The sequence below is a fragment of the Cheilinus undulatus genome, linkage group 9, assembly GCF_018320785.1.
Source record: "Cheilinus undulatus linkage group 9, ASM1832078v1, whole genome shotgun sequence".
Classification (NCBI taxonomy): domain Eukaryota; kingdom Metazoa; phylum Chordata; class Actinopteri; order Labriformes; family Labridae; genus Cheilinus; species Cheilinus undulatus.
The window spans coordinates 41,810,099-41,835,651 of NC_054873.1; the positions used below are offsets into that span (position 1 = coordinate 41,810,099).

At 38.5% G+C, this 25,553-nt stretch overlaps 1 protein-coding gene across 1 annotated transcript; it reads right to left on the minus strand.

Moving 5' to 3' along the window:
- Window positions 1–1,559: 1,559 nt before the first annotated feature.
- Window positions 1,560–10,381, minus strand: LOC121514591 (C-factor-like). Its single transcript, XM_041794772.1, has 6 exons — window positions 10,102–10,381; window positions 9,575–9,626; window positions 9,047–9,234; window positions 8,062–8,217; window positions 7,857–7,967; window positions 1,560–2,852 (listed from the first exon to the last, which is right to left on the minus strand). Exons 1-6 carry the CDS (start codon window positions 10,246–10,248, stop codon window positions 2,739–2,741), a joined length of 768 nt encoding a protein of 255 aa, XP_041650706.1. The 5' UTR covers window positions 10,249–10,381; the 3' UTR covers window positions 1,560–2,738.
- Between the last annotated feature and the right edge of the window lie 15,172 nt (window positions 10,382–25,553).

Below are 25,553 nucleotides of genomic sequence, written 5' to 3' on the forward strand. Positions count from 1 at the left end.
GAGTATTGTGTAGTTAAATGGGATACAGTTGGCCACATAAAAATGTCTATAGTGGCAGAAGAAAGGATAGGCAACTCAGGAGCCATGGGTTGAGTATCTCTGCTCTATACATTAAGCAGAAAATAACATCATGGTGTGGTGCATTCCTTCATTAACCCTGTCAATGTTTTTACTGCAATTATTTTTAAGGGGTCTGAGGAACATTTTAGGGTGGCTTCAGCCCCCCAAAAGGGCCAAACAACATCCATGTTTAATACCACATACATGCAGGTCACAGCATTATTGTGAGCATCCACTCCTCAGTTTGTGTAATACACCTAGACAGAGCTAATCTGGTACTTTAGTCTCAGTAAGGTCATGTTTTTAGTTTGGTTCTTTAGGTTTTCTCATTCATATGAGGACAGATTTAATCATTTAGAAACCCCTCTGTGTAGCCCTGTAAATTTAAAAGCAGCACAAACTCCGGCTAACAAATAGGTTAAAAGGGAGATATTGTGCAAAAATCACTTTTTCAGGCTTTTCTAACAAAAATATGCACCCCTGGCCTGTCCACAATCCCCTCAAGTACCAGAACTCCCCCCTTTCTCCACCTTTCAGAAAATGTGGCCCTCCCTGCTTGGAGGAAAGTTCCAACCTCATTTCCTGATGTTCCTCTCACCAGTCAGCTGAGATGCTGGATAGCGCAGTGGGCTACTCCGCTGACTATGGTCTGGGAGATTGATGGTGCAAATCCCAGTCAGGTCCTAAACTTTGGATAAAAGTGTCTGTAACATCTGGTGAACCAAATCCATTTCCTGAGAGGGGTGTGGTCAGGGGCGGAGTCAGGCAGCTCATTAACATTAAAAGCCACAGACACAGAAACGGCTCGTTCTGAGCAGGGCTGAAACAGAGGGGTATTTAGATATGCATAAATCCAATACTTGAGTGTTTTTTTCAGCAACAACAAACACACTTCAAATGTAGGCTGCTGTTTTGTGCTATGCCCTCTAGGTAGTGATGACATCCTGTCATCCCTAGTCCTGATCTATCACATATTAATTCTTCCGTATTGTCCTTTTCATTAAATCTGAACATAGTATTAAGGATGACACTCGACAGGACAAAGCATTATGTAGCCATATGACATCACTACCCAGAGCGCACTGCAGCCTACAAAGGAATCTATTTTTACCCTTTAATGCAGAAATCTAGTGTTTTATTGATATTCATAATAATAAATGTCACAAATGTTCACCTAATTTATTCAACATGCCTTTTTTATAAAAGTTTTTTGAGTCACATCTCCTCATCCTGACCCTGCTTTGACTGATCAGACTTCTTAGCCTCCTCTTTAGCATCGTCATAGAGGACAAAATCAGCTGTAATAAGCCAGGTTCGACCATTTTTATACCTGACTTTGAGATTAACTGAATTTTGCATTATTCCAGTTCTTCTTCTCATTCTAAATCTCTCCTTAAGAAACCCTTTTTTCCTGCCACTAGCAGGTCATTTATCAGATACAGATCAATATATACATATTGAAACTTTTAACAGCACTATAAAAGGATACAATATTGTATGTTATATCACATTTCATTTTATTGTCATCAAACATCATCGAGGTAACCTGAAATGAGCTGTTGACATGGTACTGGGAACTGCCATTCTAACGGCTCATTCTGCGTCCTACCATTAAGTCTGGTACTCCTTAGATTAATTTATATGAGCAATGGTGTTACTCTTGAACTCAAATGCACCTCTCCACTTCTTTTGATACTGGAGCCACGGGCTCCCATTGTCCATAAAAACAGTGGTCACTGTGCAGAGCTCCAAATAAATCTGATTCTAGTGGTTTCCTTTGTTTTCATCAATATCAATATCATCAACAAGTACAAAGTCCTCTCTTTCAAACATAACAGCGAACACATTAATGTAGATTAGAGGGATTTAAAAACATTTAAGACTTCAAAAGTCCAAGTCTTTCACTGAGCTGCATTAAAGTCTTTGGTAAAACATGAAAATTAAAGTAATGAAAATATACCTTTTGGCCCTGAGCAAAGGAGAGATTGACCAGTTATTAGTTACATAATGAGATTTTCAGGGCTAAACACATTTTACAATGAAGCTTTAAAACTGACTGCTCTGATGTTGTCAAAATTAGTTGTGAATATATTTAAAAAATGTGACTAGAAACATAATGTATGACGGTGTATTAGGGCCACACTAAAAGATAAAAAATAAGAGAAAAACTGTTAATTCTTGAGCAAAAAAGTTTAACATTTTGGGGGATATTTGTTGAGAATATTAAATTGCATGTTTACAAGAAAACAAACTCAGAATTGAAGAATTTAAAAAGTAGTAACTTTTGACATCAGAAACTCAAAAATTTAAGTGTTTTTGTGTTAAATATTTGCAACAGTATAGAGTAAAAAAATACTTCATAATCTAAATTTTTTTGGTTCAAATATACAACTTTTAGAGATAAAAACTTTTAAAACTTAAAAATTTCATGTTTTTTTCTTGAAAATCAATAGATTCTCTTTATACATTTATTTTCTTAGGCTGGCCCTAATACGCCGTAATTATGGATAGTAGATCTTCTGTGAAGAACAAGGGGTGCAGGCCTGGATGGGACGTAGATAGATCAGGATCTACAGGTCGGTGACCCCTGATCTAGACTGTCTGTTCAAGCCAGAAGATTTAACAAGTTGTGAACAAGGAGCCTCAGTCCTGATGATGATTAGAGTCAGCGTTTGATTTCACCACGGTAGGACGTCTCCACGGTAGTCTTTGAATCCTCCGTGGTCTTTTTCTGACAGATCAGAGAGGACAGAGAGCAGAGCAGAGACACTCTCCTCTACAGACAGATAAGCCTGAAACACAGACATAATAAATGACGGTTAAATAAGATGCATTCAGGACCATGTGAAAAGCTGGTTAATGACAGTTATGATTTTTTCTAACTAATTCTGGTCTGACATTCACACTGAATCCATGTTTCATGTCTGACTGAGGGACACACTGCTTTTGTCCAAACATTAAAGTGTTCACATCAGGACACTCTGATGATCTCTGTATCAGATTTGGCTGAGCAAAGTTAGCATTCATTATGTTTACAGGGAAAAGAATCTGTTCTGCTGTGGGATGTGAGTGAACGGTGAGTTAACAACCAACTGACCAGAGGGGTGCACCACAGATTAGAGGTCAGAGGTTAATCCTGGTCTAATGAGTCTAAAACAGAGTCTTGCACGGGTTGAATTTTGCAAACCCACACCCATGGAGCTCAAAACAGAGATCCGACCTGTTACCCGCAATTATCCCCATTTAAGACCTGGGAACAATAGCGCGCGACTCGACCTGACCCAGCCCAGCCCAACCCAACCCATCCTGTGATTAAAAACAATGTATAGGCTTCACTCAAGATTAGTTTCTTTTAGCTGCTATGTAATCAATGTCTTGATAACAATGACGGTGCTGCACATCTCTGATATTCACAGCCTTGAGCACATTGTGCACACAAATGAGCAGCGGTAAAAAAGCCTGCCACAGTATCTTTTCTTTCTCTCACACGTTAACATCCACTCACAAATGCATGCATACATCAATGAACAGATGCTTCTGTTAAAATTACTGCCCTGTGAGCTAGTAGCTCATAATCAAAGACTGTGAAAGATGGTGGTCCAGATGGTGTGTGTCCAAGGCTGCTTAAAGACTGTGGTGCACAACCATGTCAACCTCTCCACAGGATCTTCAACCTGAGTCTACAGCTAGGGCAGGTGCCTGCTCTATGGAAAACATCCTGTATTGTACCGGTACCAAAAATCAAATGTCCAGCTGAACTAAATGACTACAGACCTATTGCCCTTACACATCATGAAAACTCTGGAGCGGCTGATTTTACGCCTACTGAGGCTTGAGGTCAAAGACAAACTCGATTCCCTGCAGTTTGCATACAAAGAACACATTGGAGTGGATGATTCCATCCTCTTCATGCTTCACCATGCCCTGTCTCATCTGGAGGAACCTGGAGTTTATGTGAGAATCATGTTCTTTGATTTTGCAAATCCATCCAACCCACCATACTCAAAGACAAGCTCAAGGAGATGGGAGTGAATCTTTCCTGTGTTTCTTGGATTATAGATTACCTGACAGGAAGGCCAAAGTTTGTCAGGCTGGGGAACTGTGTTTCTGGGACATTAATGAGCAGTACAGGGGCTCCACAAGGAACAGTCCTGGCTCCATTCCTGTTCACACTGTATACATCAGACTTCAAATACAGCACTGAGTCCTGCCATATTCAGAAATACTCTGTTGACACTGCTATCGTGGCATGTATCAGAAATGGACATGAAGCTGAATACAGGGATCTGATAAGTGCCTTCAGTGATTGGAGTCACAAAAACTGCCTGCTACTCAACACCTCAAAGACAAAGGAAATGATCATAGATTTCCGCAGATCCAAACCCGCTCTCCAGCCAGTGAACACTTGTGGCGTGGACATCGAGGTGGTGACATCATATAAATATTTAGGTGTACACCTGGAAAATAAGTTGGACTGGTCTAAAAACATAGACTTCATCTACAAAAAGGGGCAGAGCCGCCTCTTTTGCCTCATAAGACTCCGATCAATAGACATCTGCAGTAAGATGCAGCAGATGTTTTATCAGTCTGTGGTGGCAAGTGTTCTGTTTTATACTGCAGTCTGCTGGGGAGGCAGTGTAAAACACACGGATGCAAGGCGTCTGAACAAACTGGTTAAAAAAGCTGGCTCTGTGGTCGGAATCAAATTGAATTCATTGGAGGATGAGGTGGAGAGACGTGCACTGAGCAAGGTGGAGGCCATTCTGAGAAACATGGATCATCCACTTCATATCTCCCTCAATGAGCAAAGAAACAACGGTGGTGGACAGCTCCTATCCCTGCACTGGAAGACAGAAAGATTTAGAAAATCTTTCATACCATCAGCAATTAGACTGTATAATTCTAAAGTAAACAGATGAGACTCCCAGACGATTGAATTTCCCTTCGGGGATAAATAAAGTTCTTGTATTGTATTGTATTGTAATGAATGAAACTCAAAACCTAAAACAGTGCATGACACAGGCACATTGACAGTAATTCCCTTAGACTCTTACATCTGCAGAACAAGTCCACACATAAGCAAATAAGATACAACACAGAGGAAATATGGGCCTAAAACTACCACAAAGCTTTAAGGAACTGATTCTGATCATACTGGACAATATTTACTTATAACAGCCTCTGTATTGCCCTGAACTATACAGGCTATAAATAATTGATGGGCAGTATGCTTAAATAAAATGTAATTAATACCTGTACAAAGGTGGTTTCAGTAATAAGGGTTTTGTGAATTCAGCTTTTATAAAAGGATCTATTTTACATTAAAAACGGTCCTTCACTTACTGGAGAAATATTTACTTTCAATGAAAAGAAATGGCAGAGATGGAGGCAGAAAACGAGATGGAGTTCTCATATGAGTTAATACTTATCATAATCTGATGTTTTAAAATCATTGAAATAGAGCGCATATGAAGCTGTGCGTTAGTACATGCAGGACACAGTAGTCATACACCCAGTTATTAGCTGATAGCTAGCTGATAGCTCAATTATCGCCTCCAAGCTCCCATAGCTCTTTTTCTCAACACAGTGGATTATTAATATATGACATACTTCTCACTAATCCCTGCTTGTAGTAATGGTGATGCACCACACTGCTGCTTCTGCTGTCAAAGCTAAACCTCCTCCACCCCAGCCTCAACCTTTAAAGCATAAAGCTTGTTGCATTCTTATATTCAGATTCATACTACTTTTGATTACTTGCTTTTAAGCTTTTTTTCTGTATACAGTATACATTGTATATGTATATGTATCCATCCATATGAGGGTTTCCAGCCATATGCTTCCACGGATGATATTATTACTGATTTCAATGTTAACTACAATTATCTGGGGCGACGATGATACAGTATGTAGAGGCAGTTGCAACTGGAAGGTTGTGTGTTTGATTTTCAGTTCCTGAGGTCACATGTCAATGTGTCTTTGGGCAAGACACCTAACCCCAGTTTGCTCCCACTGATTTGTCAATGGTGTGTAAATGTGTATGGATGCATTTAATGGAATTAGCTAATACCGATGACCAGTTCTCCAGAGCAACCTCTGCCATCTGTATGAATGTGGAGTGAATGGAGTAAGTGGGTAGATAGGACCTGTGGTGTAAAGTGGTTTGAGTAGTCAGATGACTACAAAGGCACTATAAAAGCTAAAGCCCATTTACCAGTCAAATTCCCGCACAGTTAATAATAATGCTCAAAATTTTGATTATCATGAAAACCTTTTGCCAAAACCTTGCTATAGATAGTGCTAATATAATAGTAAGTAATGTCCAGACAGCATGCAATGTGGATTTGTTTGCCAAAGTGAGCTGAACATATCAGGAGTAATATTACACCTCATGTCCTGTATGTTGTTGGACTTTCCTGTCTTTGCTATGCCTACAACTACTCAGTATGATGCAGTTGCCTTAATATTAACAGCGTTCAGTGTCGCAATTGCTTTTTCTCTTTAACAATAATGCCTTTTGCTTCCTGTCCCCAAACTTAGGTGCTTTGTCTTAACGTGACAGAAGAGTTTGCACAGCCTCATGTGGTCATTAGCATGCACTTCTTTGTGAATTACTCACTGTGGCCACTGAGCATCATCAGGAGCCATCCATGAAAATCAGAACTTAAGCAATTTTGGTCATACTTCCTCTTTTTCTCTGCTTACTCCAGTAGTAACTCCCTCCATAATAACTAAAGAATCTCTCTATTCTGCCCAACTTGTTGCTGAAGTGAGCTAAATAGATCTCTTTTTTTTGGGGGTTGTTTTCTTACACAACGCCTCCCCTGAATTGCATGTGACGTAACACAGTTCGTTCCATCAAGCCCGCCCCCATTGGGACAACAAAAAAGACATTCAATACATTGAGAGCTATAGTGCAAAATAAAAACTTCTGTCCATAAATTCCCACCAAAAATGACATTGACGGCCAAAACGTCAGGATGGATAATATGGCAGTTACCAAATTAATAAAGAAAGATAAGTACATATTAAGATATGTTGCCTTGGAAGCTTTAATAAAGTGGCTATGCTACTGTCCTGAGGTTTGTTTATGTGGAGCAGCAGCACATGGCTAATTTACATAAAGACCGAAGGAGCAGAAGCCAGGTGAGAAGGCTGGGTTTTAAGTCCAGTTAACATGAAGGTTCAGTGGACCTCGAGGACTGGGAAAATCTACCTGACCAACTCTCAGATTAAGTGGAACTGTTTTCAACACAGAATCAAGCCAGACAGGACAATGCGGATATTTCTGGATGAGTAGTGACAGCACCATCTCAGTTACCTGAGGCTAGTTTTGTGGCTAATACAGCTAGCATTGGAAGTAAGCTACTTTAGCTGCAGGGAAGACAAAACAACCAGAGGAGGACAGCTCTGAACCCTCCACAGTGGACATTTCTCATTTTCTCTTTTTCTGACTGCTCCTAATAAACCAGGATGGTTGGATTTTGTTGTTTAAGTGAAAACTACTGATAAATTAATCAGTTGATAAGGACTAACATGGGTAAGCAACAAAGTTCCTTTTAAATGCTGACTTTTTTGCTGATTGGTGTGTAACATTAACACACTTTTGGTTAACTATCTGTTGTTGGTGTTTTCTGTGGAGGATGTTATTTGGCTGTTGTAAGCTGCTGTATTATGGTAAGGGCTAATGTCCGCCTGTCACTTGTCTTTACTGAGGAGTGTTTCCAGCCAAACCAGCGCTCAACAGTGACAGTAACACTCAAAATAACAACACACAGTAACAATCAAACAGTTACCATAGGTCCCCCCATGTCCGTCCTGACCCAGCCAGGGTGCAGAGACATGCACAGGATGCCGTCCGAGCCCAGATCAGCAGCCAGACACCTGGTCACCATGTTCAGAGCAGCCTGTCAGAATTAAACACAAAGACAACATCAACTCCTCTCATCTGTTTGCACACTCACACATATTTCTGTGTCATTATGTTCTCCATTCTCATACCTTGGAGGTGCGGTAGGCGTAGCTCTTGAAGTTAGCACCTTCATCCCAGTTGTTTGTAATGGAGCCGAGGATGGAAGACACGTTGATGATGGCTGCTCTATGAATCCCCATCCCTGAGGAGCGAGCTGCAGCTGTCCGCAGCAGAGGAAGGAACGCCTGAACACCAACGACAAGCACAAACAATCAGCTGAGAGAGAAAAGGAGCTGCAAGTGGAAGGAGGGAAATGATCAAATCATTGTTCAGTTAGAAGTATTCTCTTCACTGTCTTCTTGGACTTACTTAGACATGCCAACAGTTACATCAGTAAAAATCCTGTTTTATCACTGCACTCTAATTCTGTAGAGTATTCTGTGAGAGTGATGTCAAAGCTTTGCGTGGTTCAAAAAATCTTCTTCCTCTTTAACAAGGGAAGTGAAAGAAAGGAAGTAATGTTGCCAGAGATTTATATTAACAATATGACCCTGTCAGTAACAAAAATAACTTTCAGTTGTAAAACTCTAATCTATCATTGATCATGTAACAGACATGACTGTTTACCTGCTGCAGGGTGAACTAATCTACTGGAATCATTCACAAAAATTTTTTTTTTACCTCTTTGCTATCTAGAGCAGCATGTAAATAAACTTCATTTATTGACTGATTTGGGCAGCACTCACAGATAATTCTTAAGTTTACTCCACCTCTGTGCTGTACACAATGTATTCTTACTTGTTAATGATTAGCTTTTTTTAAAGCAAAAACTCCTGGTCTTATGTCGCTCCTCTAGAGATGGGTCATAACAACAACAGAACTGGGGTATATACAGAAAGTTTGACACCAGATTTGATACTCTTAATACCTTTTTAAACAACATTACATCATACATTATAAGATCTATCGCATCTTCAGTCAAAAACAGCTACTTATGTTTTGTGCTGCTGGTAAAACAAAAATGTGACGACAACATATGGAATTTGCGGGCTACATGTGCAGAAAGAAACCTACCTTTGTGACAAAGAGAGGAGCCACAGTGTTGACTTGGAAGCTCTTCATCATGGCCTCTGGGGTAACACTGTTTAAGTCTTTGGTGATTCCAATTGCAGCGTTATTGATCAGACAGGTGAGTCCTTCATTTCCTACGATGGTTGTGACCTCCTGCAGGGCTGAGCTCACACTCTGCTCACTGTCCACATCTAGAGATACACAGCAAACTTGATATATGTATTTTTACTTGTGCTTTTAGTGTAGAATCACTGACTGTAAGCACCATCAACTTTAAACATAAGCTGCACAACCACATGCATAAATGAGACACAAATAAATTGGATTTTATTAAATAATAAAACAATGATTACTGTGAAAGAGTAACTTTCTATTCATCCATTACTGATGTTAAGTGATGCTTAAAGATTTCTGACACATAAAACTGGGACATGAAAAGTTGCAGAGAGGATTGTTTTTGTATATAGGATGTATTTTAAAGGCCTTAATGCACAATACATCTTTGTGTAATATCTTCAACAGCAGACTCACCTAATGTCACAACATGAACACCTGGGCATGTTTTGGAGAGCTCTTGCAGATCCTGAGATAACATATAAGAAATCTGAGTTAATATTTATTATTATGGACAATTTGTCATTTTATTCAGTAATTATTATTTGCTTTTGTGTGTATTTTTTAGATTGATAAGATGGAAGGTTTAAGAGGGAATAAATTCAAGTTTTTCATGAGTGTCTTTTAAAATAAAATCTGAAAGTCTAATTGAAAGATTACTTCATGCATGTTGGCTGAGCAATGATTTTGCACTGCAGGTACAGCTCTTTCTTAGATTAAAAAAAAAAACTATTTAAATGAGTATTTAACATTAGCTATTTAAAGTTATTTCCAATCATTGCTTGTGATATCCTGCTACATGTGCTGCAGCTGAAATTCACTTAAATTTGTGTGACTGTAACTCCATATCTGTAGATGCCCATGTGTTTGTTGTGTGACTTACTCTCCTACAGATATTAGAAAGCATTAAGACAGTAACCAGTGTGGAGTGTGATGTTTATTACCGGGGAGCCGCTCGGGTTACGGGCTGTCGCTATGATGGTGGCCGGTCTGCTGTTGCTCTTAGCCAGCTCCTTCACTATCTGTAGCCCGATGCCCCTGCTGGAGCCCGTTATTAGCACGGATTTACATTTAGCCCAGGTCACACTCATCTTCGCTGTTTATCTCTAAAGTCGTCTGCGGCGCTGTTAGGTATCCTTCATGCTCAAATGTTAGCTCTAAAGGGAGACACAAACGTCTGAAAAACTGTTAGCTAACTACTGTTATCGTCACGAGGTCAGCAGAGGCGGGTTACGCACGTGCCGCCTTCATGGAAGCCCGTAAAGTTGAATATCTACTCAGCCGTGCCTCTGACGACCATTTATTCTTTTTTTTTGGGTTAGTTAGTAGGTAATTATCTGAGGGTAATATTGAAAATACCGACAGAAGAGGACGCCTGAGAACAGGAAAAACACAACGACGGATAAATATATGTTTCTTAAATCGGGTTGAACAAGTAAGTAACTTACCTTTGTGACTAATCTCTAAATTTCGACACTTTTGTTGAGAAATGAATGCCCCATACATTGACTCCTGTAGTCACTGCATGTTAAATTTATGGACTTTCAAAAACAGTCCGAGAAAACTTAGTAATTTCTCCTTTGTGTGATTCTGTTAACAGATGAATTTATAAACACTGGCTGAGCGGACTGATACATTTAATAAATCCTTAACATGCTAAAGCCTTCTCTAAAACAAAATGCAGAAATAATTCATTAAAAGTTTGGATAAAGTGATCAAATTTGCACGTCATGAAATTGTCTTGATTATTGTGTGTTTGATCTGTCAGCTCTGTTTTCGTTGTAGCGTCTGTAGCACTAACAACCAATCAAAAGATTGCAAATAGTTTGTGGCAACTTATTGACTATGTATCCCTTACTGATCACTAAAGGCCCCTAATTTATCACTTATCAACCACTTACACTATTTTACCCCATATTTACCACTTATTCACCCGTTATTGACCCTTATTACAGTAGTTTCCAGAGTGGGATGCAATCATGGGATGCTCAAAAAGAGAAAGAATCGTAAAATTATATTAATTGTTAACTTCTAATTGCAAACAAAACAATCCTTAAATTTATAGTATGTAAAATTCCGCCAACAGGAGGCTCACGGACAAAACAATAGAAAAAAGATAAGAATAGTGGACAGCAGCAAAGCGGACACATGTAGATATCCATTTTTTTTTAGAGATCAGTGCCATCCATGATCAATTATGTGCACGCAGTGTCCGCTCGTTCTGCCTCTCTCTCTCTCTCTCTCTCTCTCTCTCTCTCTCTGCTGTTCTGCACCTCCTCTTGTTAAACGTCACTTTCTACCATTGTTTAGTTTGTGAATTTAAAACTCGTAAAGTTCCAAGCTGGTATTGATCAGGAATTAAATGACGTCGTCGAACTTCCTCCCGGAAATCAGTTGTTTTGAAATCAGGTCGAGGGTGAAAAAAAAAAATAATGAAGAGTATGATTTATGATGTTTCAATAAAAGAAATGCTACTGCTGTTAACACTGAAGCAGAGGCACAGTGAGGAAGAGAAAGAAGCAAATGAGCTGCTGTCTGTGAGGGAAGGGGAGGATGTGTGTGAAGGCGGCAAGAGCAAGCAGATAGCTAACAAAGTAGGATTAATGTTATGATGAAAATAAGGTACCCCGAGTGATGACCATTATTTCTAAACAAAAAAACAGAAAGACAGATGGAAATGGAAAAAAAAATCATCTTCTTTTATTGCAACCAGGAATATGATCATTAAAAGCATTAATCATTTTCGTGACTTTCTTTCAGGTAAAGTTAGTTTTGGTCAATGTCACAACTCTGTGGTATGTTATCCTTGATAAAGACTTACAACTAAGAATTGTGTCTTTTTTATTTTCTATTATTGTAGTAATATATATTTTTAGTTATTTTAAGGTAATTTTATATGAGTAATGTTAAGTGATAATGGGGGGGGGGGGGGGGGGGGTTTAACAGCAGTAGCTCATACCAGAGTCTGCTTAGGGCCTCAGTTTGGCCAGGGGCGGCCCTGTACATGCTGCTTCTGTGTGTTGTTTCCATGATGTCTGATGAGGATTTCTTCTATTGAACTGTGAGTTTCCTGCGAGCTGGAGGAACGCTTCTGCTGCAGCGGTGAACTATTGGTCTTTGCCCTGGGCCTCAAAATGACTAAAACTGGCCCTGCCTCACACCTGCAGCTCTCCCAGACACATCGTTGCACCCATAGATATCAAGACATAGATGCTGCATTTGCTGGACCTCCAACCGGGTTGTTTATTAGGCAATAAGTTGTCACCTAACCTAAAGTACAATGCAACAGCTGTTTTGAGAGGAAATGGGGAATCTTTCTGCCGCTATGTGCATGTGCTGACCGTCATGTGATTGTGAAAGCCAACCGACAGGTCATTCTGATGATGCTGGCAGAAAGCCTGGACCTCCTTTGTGGCGTAAGAATTCATTGTTTTTTTTACTCAGTGTTATTTTATAATGTCATTAAGTGCAATACTTAAAGGAGACATATTATGAAAAAAACACGTTTTCAGGCTTTTCTAACATAAATATGTGCCTCTGGCCTGTCCACAATCCACTCAAGTGCCAGAAAAATCCATTCCCTTTCCCCCTCTCTTTCTCCACCTTTCAGAAAATGTGTGCTGCAACAAGCCGTTCTCAGATTTTACACCTGGTGACCTCACCAGGAGCGTAAGAGCCCGCCCCCAGGTTTGGTTGGCCCTCCCCCACTTGGAGGGAAGTTCCACCCTCCTCTCATCAGCTGAGATGCTGGATAGCTCAGTGGGTTATCCTGCTGACTATGGTAGGTCCAGGTTGATGGTTCAAATCCAAGTCAGGTCCTAAACTTTGGATAAAAGTGTCTGTGACACCAGGAGTGCTGCATCCATTTCCTGAGAGGTGCGTGGTCAGGGGCCGAGTCAGACATTACCATTTAAAGCCACAGACACAGAAACGGCTCTTTCTGAGAAGGGCTGAAATAGAAGGGTCTTTAGACATGCAAAAATCCTATACTGGAGTGTTTTTTCAGCAGCAAACTTCACAGGCATGTTTTGGGGATCTCTGAGACCAATATAAACTTGTCTTAAAAGGGTAAAATATGTCCCCTTTAAAATATGAAAACAACGAGTCATTTTTTGGCGCCAGTAAAGCACGCATCGCCCACTCCAAAAATATGATCGCCTTAACTTTCTGCTATCACAACGACACATAAATCAGTCATCAGAAGACTGAATTTGACTTCAATGTAGGAAAATTCTCTCGTTTTGATGAGAAGCATGTTTGCATCGAGGAGAGAGAGTCAGTGTGCGGCGAGCGGCGCTGTCAGTCTGAGTATTAACCGGATTGATTTAAGCTTTTTAGACAACATAAAGACGATCAGATGAGCCAGGAACATTCAGCTTTTACTTCGGTCTGTCCTTCTTTGTTTTGCCACTTTAGTTGTGCCATAAAGAAACGTTAATCCAGAGAAGAAATCACGAGAAATTAGAAATCACGTGACTCTCAGCAGGTGCAGCACGTATCGGTGACTGCGGATGAGATTGACGAGGGAAAGGAGTTGATAAAACTTTGTGACGTTTTCGGACTTTTACCTGCTGAGATCTGAGTTTCTCCTCATGTAGCTCTCTCTCTCCCTCCCTCTCTCTCTCTCTCTCTCTCTCTCTCTGCCCCCTCCATCAATCTGATGATTAGCTCAGAGAAAAGTTTATACAGTGAAAATCCCCCGACGTTTCAAAATCTGCTCGTGGCTCTGCGAGTATTTAAGTCAGAAATACAGTCCCCTTCATGATCAGGAAAGCCGAGATCGGCCGTTGTGTCGTCACAAACTACGCACTATAAACTCATCAGGTGAGAAAAGGCGCGAGGGCTCACAGTGTATACCTGCCTATAGATTAAAGACCAGTGCAAGATGAGAGGGAGAGAATTATCTATAAAAATTTATATATTTGGAGAAACAAAAACTATCTAAATATGGATTCTAAATATTATTTTACATCTGATCTTCATATCATAGACATATGTAGGGTTTTTTATTTAAAGTTGATCAGACCCACAGTCTACCTTGATTTAACTGCAATAAGTGATCAGTATCATGTTCAAGCTTTCAAATGTAAAAAAAAAAAACGTTTTGAAGAAGAGCTCATAAATTTACTCATTGGGATCGCCAAGATAAAATTCATTAGTGTAATGTTAATAAAACGATAATTTAACAGTCTGCAGCTCGCTGAAGAGAGAGAGAAAGAGAGAGAGCGGATATTTACGTAGCCTACAGACAGCACTGATGCGCCATGGTCAGAGAGGAGCGCGAGACAAAAGTTCAGTTCTTTGTTGAATCATTTCCTCCTCTGCAGAAAGAAGCTTCAAGTCTCCACCGCCATCATGTTAGCTTGTGTTTGTCTGTTAAAGGCGTTAGTGTTTACGTCACTGTGTGAACGACAAGAAGCCTTGAAGTCGCTGCGCAAAGACGAACGACAAAAAGTTTCCAAAGCTCCCTAAATTAGACTCTTTGGGATTTGAATGTGTGCGTGCTGCTGTGGCTAGCCTGTTTTCGGGACATGGTGTTTGTTAAGAACTGGAGCTCTGCTCTCTCACTCTTTCTCTATTTAGGTTCATCTTTGCTTCTGTGTCAAACAGGAGCGGGGTTTGTGAGCTGTGAGGCTCTTTATTTAAAGTTGAATGATTTCAGCACCACAGTGAAATGGACAGCTCCTCTGCTGTCCGATGACAGCTGTCATGTTTCTTTTTGTCGCTTTCTCTTTGACCTCTGTACTTTAACCCTCAGATGGTGTAAACGCAATTGTTACACTGAGGGTGTTTTTGACAAAAATGGCAGCATACATAAATAACAATATAAATTAATAAACATTCATATTTTTTCTGACGTCTTGTGTATTATTTTTCCAATCAAGTTGTGACCTTATGATGAATTTCAAATATTCATTAGTTTTGGGAATTCAACCCTTTAAATATCAGTTTAAGTGAAAAGGCCCTAATGTTTGTAGTGTAAAAAACAACAACAAAAAAAAAGGAATGTTTTTCATATAAATTTAATTTTCTTGAAGGGGATTTTCACAGCCTTGATTATGTTAGTAATGTGTAACAACTTTGACTTTTCTGCATTTTTGCATTTTTAAAATCTTAAGATTTTAATAAATTTCAACACAGGCAGTTTTCATGACCAAAAGTTCAAATGTTAATTGCAACAAAAAAATATATATTGCCAAAACAACCCCTTTTTTCTTTCTTTTATTTATTTTTTTAATTCTCAGACCAGGCCTGATCATAAAAATCAAATAGGCCTACTGGTTATTTTCAAGAAATTAACTTTAAATGCCAGTTTAATGGGGGAAATCATTGTGTCTTTAATTTGGAAAACAAAACAAAACAAAACAAAACAAAACAAAACAAAACAAAACAAAACAAAACAAACAAACAGACAAAAAAACAGAAAAGTGTTTTTTATTTACTACATGCAAATTGGATTTCTTGATGTCGTTATAAAAGCCTTGTATATTTAAAAACAAACAAACAAACAAAAAAAGTTGTATCCTTTTTACTAATTTTTTTTTTTTTTTTTTTTTTTTTTTTTTTTAACATTTTAGGATTTTCATTGATTGTTACAATAGCGCCCCTGCAGGTAACCAGGAAAAAAAACATGCAATTTCCTGTCATGCTAAATACTATATGTGGGAATGGCAGACTTTTGGTGAACAAGGATGCAAGTTTGAAGTAATGACTCCAGAATGAAAGCCTAATATTATAAAATGCAGATTATTTCTCTTATTTATTTTTTTCGGCAATGGCTGTGGGATTAACCTTTTGGTTTTAATGGGTTTCAATAGGAAATTTTTGGTCTGTGTGCACACAAAATGTTCAGCACTTGTTATCAACCCATTACAGGATTTGATATTTAAGTGTCAAAACTCTACTGAAAAAAATCCCCCTCCAGAATGTATATTGTTAGCATTAACGCAGTCAAAATAATCAAAACAGTTGACAAAAATGACCAAAGAAGCCTCAAAATAGCCGGAGCACCCTCTAAGACAGGGGTGTCAAACTCAATCAGAGCAGGGGCCTGATTCTGGATTTGGGTCTAAACTGAGGGCCTAACAGGGTCAATATTTAACCACTGAGTGTCAGCATATATGATTTTGAGATTATAAAGTCAACATGATAAGTTAAAAACTCAAAATCTGAGATAAAAAGTTGAAGTTTTAAAGGTAAAAACATGATATAGCCTATAAAGTCAAAATAATGTTTTTAAAAGGCAAAATATGAGATAGAATACTGAAACCATGATTTTTAACAGTAAAAAAAAATGAGATTAAGACAAAATAATGAGTTTTAAAGGTCAAAATATGAGATAGAATTTTAAATTATGAATTTTAAAAGTCAAAATATGAAATAACATTAAAAATCACAAGTTTTAAAGTTAAATAATCGAGATAAAAGTCAGAGTTAGGAGTTGAAAAAGGTCAAAACATGAGATAAAAGTCAAAAACATGACTTAAAAGGTCAAAATAGGATTTAAAATGTAAAATTATGTATCTTAAATGTGAAAATATGAGAGAAAAGGTCAAAGTTATCAGATGTAACGATTAAAATATGAAAACCATAACTTTTAGTCATGGGATATGCAAATTTGAAAATATAGAGAAAACACAAATTTCTCCAATGTTTCTGACTTTTTATCAATTTATTTTTAGTATTTACTTTTTCTAATTTTTATGACTCAAGAAGAACATTATAATTCATCAAGGTTAAGTTTACATTTTTATACTGGAGGAAATCTGCAGGCCTCAAACTGCTGGGCCAGTTCCAAAAATAATATCATATGATCTGGTTGGCCAGGTTTAACTGCACCACGGGCCGGATTTGGCCCCTGGGCCTTGAATTTGACTCCCCTGCTCTAAGGGTTTATAAAAACAGATAACATATGGTCTTTTCACATTCAGTCATTTTTCTTCTTCAGTTCTGTTTTCGGACTATTTAAAGTGACATATCATAGCGCCTGGCCACAGCCCCCTTGCTTGATTTTTCATGAGTTCAACTTAAATCAGAGCAACTGGTCACTCTTAACATCTCTCGGTGGATTTTACAAATTTCAAACCAATAAAAAGTGTCAAAAAGATGCTGATACAGTGTTAGATTGTTGGAAAAAAGCTGCGATTTCCCCCCTTCCCTGAAAAGAAGGGATTTTGGAGATAGGCTATTTTCTGACACACACCACGTGCAACATGCTTCCCTATGAGGAAGTTTAAGTGACATTTATTTCCCCACTGATTTAGGTAAACCATTCTCCAGCCACATGCTGCCCCTGACTTTACTGTAGTCATTTTATATTTCTGCCATGTACATGTAGGGTATGTTAAGACATAAATTACGACATATCAAAACTGATTTTGTTTACACAATGACTCATTTGGTTTATTTAACTTTATTGCAATAAAGTTCAGCCAAATAGCAAGGACAGAGAGTCAATATATATGAATCATTCAGATAAGTAATACTAATTCAATTTTGTCCAGCATCATGTTTTGTTGTTTGTTATGATGAAGAGAGAGCATATTTAGACTCAAAGCCTTTCATCCAGTATTTTTAATTTTTTATTTGTTGCCGACAATCCTACGAGTGAAGATTATTGTGATAGAAAAGAAAAACCAATAGTCCATACTGTCAAAATCTCAACAGCGAGGCAGAAGAGTCATGGCTCCAGAGCTTATTCAACACATCAGTTCTTATGTAAGAGTCATGAACACAAAGCCATGCCAAAGAAAAGGTCTGAGTGATTCTCAGAGCTATTTGAAAATCACAGTTTATAGAGGGATGGGAAAAGCTGATCTGATGTTAGAGAGAATTATAAACCACTGCAACAGCAGGAAGAAAAGTTTTGGTGAAGAAATATTCTCTGAAAAATGCAAAGTCAGACAGAAACCCAGGATTGGTGAAATGATCAGCACTGCAGCAAAAAAAAAAAAAAAAAAAAAAAAAAAAAAGACCAGAGAAATGGAGTTTTGCTCTGATTCAAGCCAGAAGGAGTTGGATGTTTTTCATGTTTCTAAAAAAAATAATAAATAAATAAATAAATAAAACAACTAATGTCTGGGGTGTTTCTTTGATTTGGAGTTAGAGGAGATTAATAATCATCTATTTTGAATTAGTCACATGAAAACCTAACAACCTGATGATTTTGTAGTGTTTTAAAGAGTTGTAGATCACTTCTTTACCTTTCAGACCACATGCCATCTTTGTTAGGCATAAAAAGTGTTATCCTCAGGTCAAAGGTCATGTATTGATTGTGAGATTTGAAGACAGTGAACTCCCTAAATGGTTTTAAAGATCAATATTAACATGTTTGCAGATCATAAAGTAAAATATGGCTCACTAGTTGTTTGTAAAAAATAAAACTGCCTGCTAAAGACGACATGGATTGTTTTCAAAAGTTTATTTTTTTAAATAGTTTTTAGTGAAATCAGTTGTTTTGTGTGCATTCATATTCAGTCAGACTTCCATTCTCGACTTCGCTGTGTGTCTCTGCCTCACTAACATTCATACGCATGGGTCAGAGTTTGCACAGGTGCACACATTTTACCACTAGGTCGTTTTTTGCGAGAGCCTGCAGTCAGATCTCTGCAGCGTTGTTGTTTCCTGTCTGTCTATTTATTTCAGACTGCCATGACAGGTATGCTACTCTTCTGGTGTGTTTTGCAATGTTTGTTTGTTTATTTGTTTGTTTGTTTTTAGATTTATTTTTGGGCTTTTTAATGCCTTTATTTGATAGAGGAGGACAGTGGATAGAGCCAGAAACAGGAGAGAGAGTGCCCTGTGTGTTTTGCAAAGTGAAAGCCTCTGGTGAGACTACCTGCATTTTCACACAATGTTTTTATTTTGAAATGTCTCCAGGAAAGTTGTTCAGTCTTGGCTTCATTTTTTTTCTCTGCATCAGTGCTAAACTTTCATTTCTACACAATATCAGTGATTCAGAAACATCGGATTAGGAGAGATACTGACTTGTGTGATCTTCATCTCATTGTTCCTGTATGGGTCAGTGAAGCACCAGTTTGAATTTAAAACAGAGCTAAAATCTCTTAAAAATCACTCATATTTTCTTGTTTAATTACATTTTATTGAAATGGCCGACACACAGCCTAAACATCTGCTTTGAAAGGAATCCAGGTCTGTATTTTCTGCAGAAACACGACCTTCAAGACATCCTTTTTTGGTCAAAGCTACTTCCAGTTCAAAGTCAAGGCTGAGCTTTTAAACTGTACTGGTTAATACATTTACATAAAACAAAAATGAAGCAAAAAAATAAATCAAGTTTGTTGGTTATTTACAATCTATTTACAACAGACAATAAAAGTCTGATTTAGAGGAGGCTGGCTGAGGATCAAGCCAGCGGGGGCCGAGGGATGAGGACGAACGCCTGCGGCAGATGACAGTGATCACACACAGATACATCACAAGGGGTCAGATAGCCCGGGACGTGAACCCGGACGGTCTGACCAGTCCAGTCCCATTGTGTATCCAGGATCTTGACCATCGGCACACGTCTTATTCTGTATAAGAGGAAAAACGAGATGTTGAGTATATTCAGAGCTGTGCTTGAGAATTATTGATGAACACAATCAGAACAGATCATTACTCATATATCGGCTCGGCCATGGGGAACATGGAGGCATCTGAAGGCCTTTTGGGGCATGGCATGTGTTCCTCCACAAAGCTGTCATCAAGCTTTCTTTTTCTGTCACTGAAAAAACAGAGTGATAGCTCTTGTTAGAAAAATGTTACACATCAAGACGAGCGTTTGTGTTCGTGTGTTAGATAAATGTGTTTTTGTTACTCACTGTACACTAACGCCTCCCCACTCTGGTTCTGAGCTTCCTGAGCTCCACACTGGCTCCACTTCAATCTGAAAACACAAACAGGAATGGTGAGGAGTCGAGCTGGAGCACTAGATTTGCCCACTAGGTAGCAGAATTTCCCCCGAAAGAGCTGCTGTGACTTCAGCAGAGAAAACACATGAGGAGAGTGGACTCCTGTGGAAATGTATCTGCAGGGCTAAGGTCACAGGGGTCAGCAGTGCATATTTCTTTATATCAGGAGGACAAGCAGATGGCTACAGCTTCCTGAGCACTTTTGAGCAAAATGGTTGATTTGTATATTATTTTTATTAATCCCCTGTTTTGCTGCACCAGATTTGTAGAGTCATAGATCTGATTTATAATCTGTGAGAAATACAAGGAACTAAAGAGAGCATTTAAGAAACAAACCTCAGGCAAACCTTATATGAGCTTTGAATATCCTAAACACCCAGGGCTCACACAGTGGACAGTTTCTTATTTAACTTCTCCTAAAATGTGAATTTCTCTGTTTTTGAACTAGAGCTGCAGGACCAAGTAAACATGTGAGCTATCACTGTACTTTAAAGATGAATGTGTGACGTGCTAACTGGTTTCTTACTGGTTGTGGATCACCAGGATAACTGAGAGCTTTTACTTCTGCAGGACTGTCATCATAAAACTTCTCAAGGAGCTCGTACTGTGGAGAGAGGAGAAGTGAACCAGTGATTAACACACTCAGAGTACCATGTTGGTCATGAAGCTACACGACTGTAAACTGGACGACAGTTGCACCAGAGACGAATAAGTCAAGTCTGAAGTTATGATGTAAAGTCCAGACTGAACTGCTCCAATATTTTGGCAATGTTTCATCACAAATAGTTGTCATTACATTTGTGCAATTAGGACAATCAGCAGGAGTTAGCCTGCAATTTTTAGTCATTGAAAACAAAAGGTTTCTCAATAATCGGTGCCTTGAAATTTTTTTTTTTTTTTGTCAATTCTTGTCATATTAAATACATTTTTGTAACTTGTGCACCTATTATTGAATCGTTAACCCATTTTTGTAAATTTGTCAAAAATGTTTTTGTCAATTTTAACTGTAGCCCAGTGTTTTTGTACCAATTTCTGTGACTTATGATCAATTTTGCAACTTTTAAATCCTGTTTCACAAACTTTTCTGCCCATTTTTCGTTGAAGCAAAACTGTTGTTGCTAGTATCGACTCTATGTCATCACTTTTAATGCCTGTTTTGTGACCTTTAACCACATATCATTATTTTTATAACAATTTCTAACACTTTAAACCAATTTTTGACTTTTTTTTTTTGCATTTTTCAACCCATTTTTGCTCCTTTATATGATAGTTCACCACTTTTCAGCCCATTTTGTCACTTTAAATCTATTTTAGTCACTTTGCACCTATTGTTAACCTATGTCTTCCATTATTAATCCATTTTCATCACTTTTAATGCCCTTTTTGTTCATTTTAACCACAGCTCACTATTTCTTGCCCATTTTTACCACTTTACGAACTTAAAAAAAAAAAAAAATTATTATCACATTTGGTACGTTTTTGCCCATTTTAAAAGTGGTAAAAGTGTATATAAAGATGAAAAATTGGTTGAAAATGGCAAAAATGGATGTAGAAATGGCAAACTGTGGTTAAATGGGCATTAACTGTGATGAAAATGGGTGGATTATAACAACAAAATTGTTTCACTTAGGCCAAAAATGGGCAAAAAAGGTTGTTAAACAGGATTTAAAACCTAGTTCACAACTTTCTTTGTCTTTTTTTTTTTTTGCGATTATTAACCCTTTCCCAACACTTCTGTGTCCATTTTTACCCATCTTAACTGCACTTGACTATTTAATACCCATTTTTGTCACCCTTTTTTTTTGCCCCTTTTCATCCATTTTATCACTTTTTTGACCAGTTTTTGCTCCTTTAATCTATTTTGCCACCTTGAATCCATTTTTGCCACTTTTAACCTATTTTGATTCTGGTTTTTAGAAAAGGGGGTTTACATTTTTTTTCTTTTTTAAATAAAGACATATTTGTTGCTTTGATATGAGTGGTTATCATTCAGGTCAGAAAATATAATATGGTTATCACAGCCTAACTTTACAATGGACCATGATTTTGGTGACCTTCGTGGACCCCCATTTAGTTGGGCCCAGAAAGCCCCCCCCCCCCCATGGGCAGCCTTGCATGCTATGAATAACTTACGAGCTCCTGGCTGAATTCGCTGTCCTGACTGTGCAGTTGTTCAGGCTGCATCACATTCTCCTCTTTCCCCTCCATGTCCTTCGTCTGCTCAACCAGACTCTGAAGTATTGTGCCTGGACAGGGCAGTGGGCTCTGAAGGCCCAGTAGCTGTGCAGCTGCTTGGGCTGAGGTGTAATACTCAAACTCTCCACCCTGACTTTCTCCTCCCTGTGGATGAGTGTCGGGCTCGGACCCAGCAGGTTGGTCGAGAGGCGGAGTAGTGGGAGGTGGAGGGTGGGCTGTGCCAGTCAAAGCACTGATGATGGTCTCCTCCAGAGAGGAGAGCACATCGTTCCACTCCGTCCTCACAGTAGAATCACAGAAATACTCTGGGATTTTCATTTTGAAGGCAGGAATGTTTCGTCTGCGCTCTAATTTTGTCTCTGAACTTTCTGGTTGTTTCAGGACTCCTGTCACACAATGATAATAAAATTGCTTTAGATGCTTTGATTCGGGGAAATATCAAATATTATGTATCATAAAGGACAGACTGTGATTTCATGTCAGACATTTATGTGGCAGATAGAGCTAGATTTGGATTGTTAATGAGAAATACAGAATTAGTCTAGAAATGTTAATGCTATCATGATGCACAAGTTTATAAAGAAGTCACACCTGTCTTTAGATGAATAATTCACTGGTTTACACGTCATTATAATGGTAATTAAAGACAAAATATATGAATGTAAGAATTATGCACAAGCATCAGAGTTTGACTAGATTTAATAGACAGATATAACAACCAATCTATTTTATTCTTACACTTATATATATAAAAAAGCACAACATCAAATGCATCTTCAACATCTGACCACAAATTTACATGAAAATGTTGGTATTTGAATGAAGTGTTTGAAAAACATTCTGTTGATCTCTAAAAGACAAAACAGATTTCTTTGAATTGATTTGTTGATCATTTTTATCCTCAGTGAAAATGCAAACGGTACAGCTGAACACACACACAAAAAACCCCCCCCAAAAAACAAAAAACAAAAAAAACGCTGCTTATTTATCAGTTTAAGGAGGTGATATTTAAATTAGTTTACTATTTGAAATGCAGCCGAAGTGGAAATAGTCTTAAATCAGTTTGTTCTCATGTGGTCTGTCTCTCTTCAGTTTCAGTCTGAGTACTTACTGTGACGGCTCAGTTCACTAACACTAACGGTTGAATCGTTGAAAACTTCTCTGTTTCTCAGGTTGTTGCCTTGTGTCTCTCTCTGTCTCTGGTCTGACAGTGGCTGTCTTGCTGAAGTCTGGAATGATTAGAATCTGCCTGAGAGGGCTGTGATGTCACAGATTCAGTTCCATTCTAATTTATTCCAACATTTGAAAAATGACCAAATTTTGTAGCATTTTTTTGTGTGTGTGATTATTTTTTTTTTACCTCTGACTGACTGAATTACAGAGGAATGAACAGGATTTCTTATTTCTGTATTCCAATTGCACTAGGATGAAAAAAAAAATTGTTTTAATGGCAGGCAATGAGGCCTAAAAGGGCTCCAGTAGGAAGAGTGTGAGTTTTTTTGTCTACACAGTGGAAAATTCTGTGAACACAGTATGGACAATGAAATTCCAAAAATTCATTACAAATAAACATCTTTGTCAAATATCATCATCTATGCATGAAAACTACCAAAGTGAGAGCAAAAAATACAATTAAAATGTCATAAAAGGGCTCTAGGAGGGCCTGAGGGTTAACCCATCTTTACCAGTTTTTAACCCCTTTTCACCACTATTTCTGTTCATTTTGCCACTTTAACCCACATTTAATCCACATCTTTTCCAAGGTCGCCCCTTTTAACTTGTTGCCTCTGTTCACCCATTCTTGCCACTTTTAACCCCTTTCACTATTCCTGTCCATTTTTACCTATTTAAACCCAAATTTGACCAATTTCCACTCATTTTTGCCTTTTTTTTTTTTTTTTACCCATTTTGACACTTTTAACCCCTTCATATCACCATTTCTGTTGATTTTTTCCACTTTCAACCCAAATTTAACCAATTTTGCCCCTTTCCACTTATTTTCTCTCTTTTATCTCATTTTGCCACTTTTTAACCACTTCTTTTTACCACTATTTCTGTCCATTTGTAAATTCTTTTCAAGAGGTTTTTTTCTCCAAATTTACCTCTTTCAACCCACATTTAACCAAGATAACCCCTTTTCACTCATTGTTGCCTTTTTGTCCCATTTTTCCCAATTCTTAATGCTTTTTCATAACTATTTCCATCCAGTTTAAGCACTTTTAATGCCTTTCACCACTATTACTGTCCATTTCTGCCGCTTATATATCATACCTGCCACTTTTCATCCATTCTTCATGTCTTCTCCACACTCTGACCCCACGATCCAACTGCTGTGGGCAGAATCTGGACTCATCGCTGAACATAACGTTCCTCCTCATGTTTAGGTTCCGGTGCACTTGTTGCCGACACCAGCGCAAACGGGCCTGACAGTGAAGGGCAGTCATGGCAGGCCTCCTGGCAGCCCTGTGAGACTGGAGATCTGCTGCTTATAGTCTGTTTCAGATTGTCTGGGCAGAGAGCCATCGGCTGTATTGTCCTGCAAACCTTGACTGCAAATCTGTAGAAGACAGCCTTGGGTACCTAAGTGCTGACAGGGTGAAGAAATGGTCTTCTTGGGGTGTCGTCTTCTTGGGACGCCCACTTCGCAGCCTGTCCCTGACATCTCCCGTTATATGGAACTTGGCCTTCAGTTTGGAGGTGGTACTAGGGCTCATTCCAAACAATGCCTTGGTTTTGTGGAACACCAGCTTGAAGTTGCCCTATCGCACGGGCCCCTATCCAGATCAGTCAAACGTGGCATGCCGATTCTTGGAGCAGACACCAACTGACCACTGTTGCAGGGCCCATGCTTACAAGTGCTGCCAATCAGGCTTTCCAACAGTATAAGATTTATTGCCAAGAAGCATTGTTACAACAAAGAAATAATCTAACAAGCACAAATTTCCTTACTTTTTGTGCTAAGTGTGTGTATAGATATAGACATAGATATAGATATAAAGTCATGGTGTTTAGGGTCAAATTTTAAGTAAGTTTTAAAAAAAAATGGTGGATTTTTGCTCAAAACTGGGTGGTAGGTCTGTGGTCATGGTAACCTTGCAAAGCAGAAAAGTCAAGTACTTACATGTCTATAGTCGCCATGTTTCACATTATTCCTCACTAGCTGAGCACGCGGAGCTCTATAGCAGCTACATCACGTGTTTTGTTGCTCTTATTGGCCTTAGAGATGTGACAGACAGAACGGTCATCCAATCACACTCTGAGTTATTTTCAAACCCTCTGCCTTTTCT

What these genes read in the sequence shown, in the direction of transcription:
- LOC121514591 (XM_041794772.1), bottom strand. Translation starts at nt 10,248, where the DNA reads ATGAGTGTGACCTGGGCTAAATGTAAATCCGTGCTAATAACGGGCTCC. An exon ending in CTCCTCTCTTTGTCACAAAG is followed by an intron (nt 8,218 to 9,046) that starts GTAGGTTTCTTT and finishes GTTGGTGTTCAG; the next exon opens with GCGTTCCTTCCTCTGCTGCG. An exon ending in ACGCCTACCGCACCTCCAAG is followed by an intron (nt 7,968 to 8,061) that starts GTATGAGAATGG and finishes TAATTCTGACAG; the next exon opens with GCTGCTCTGAACATGGTGAC.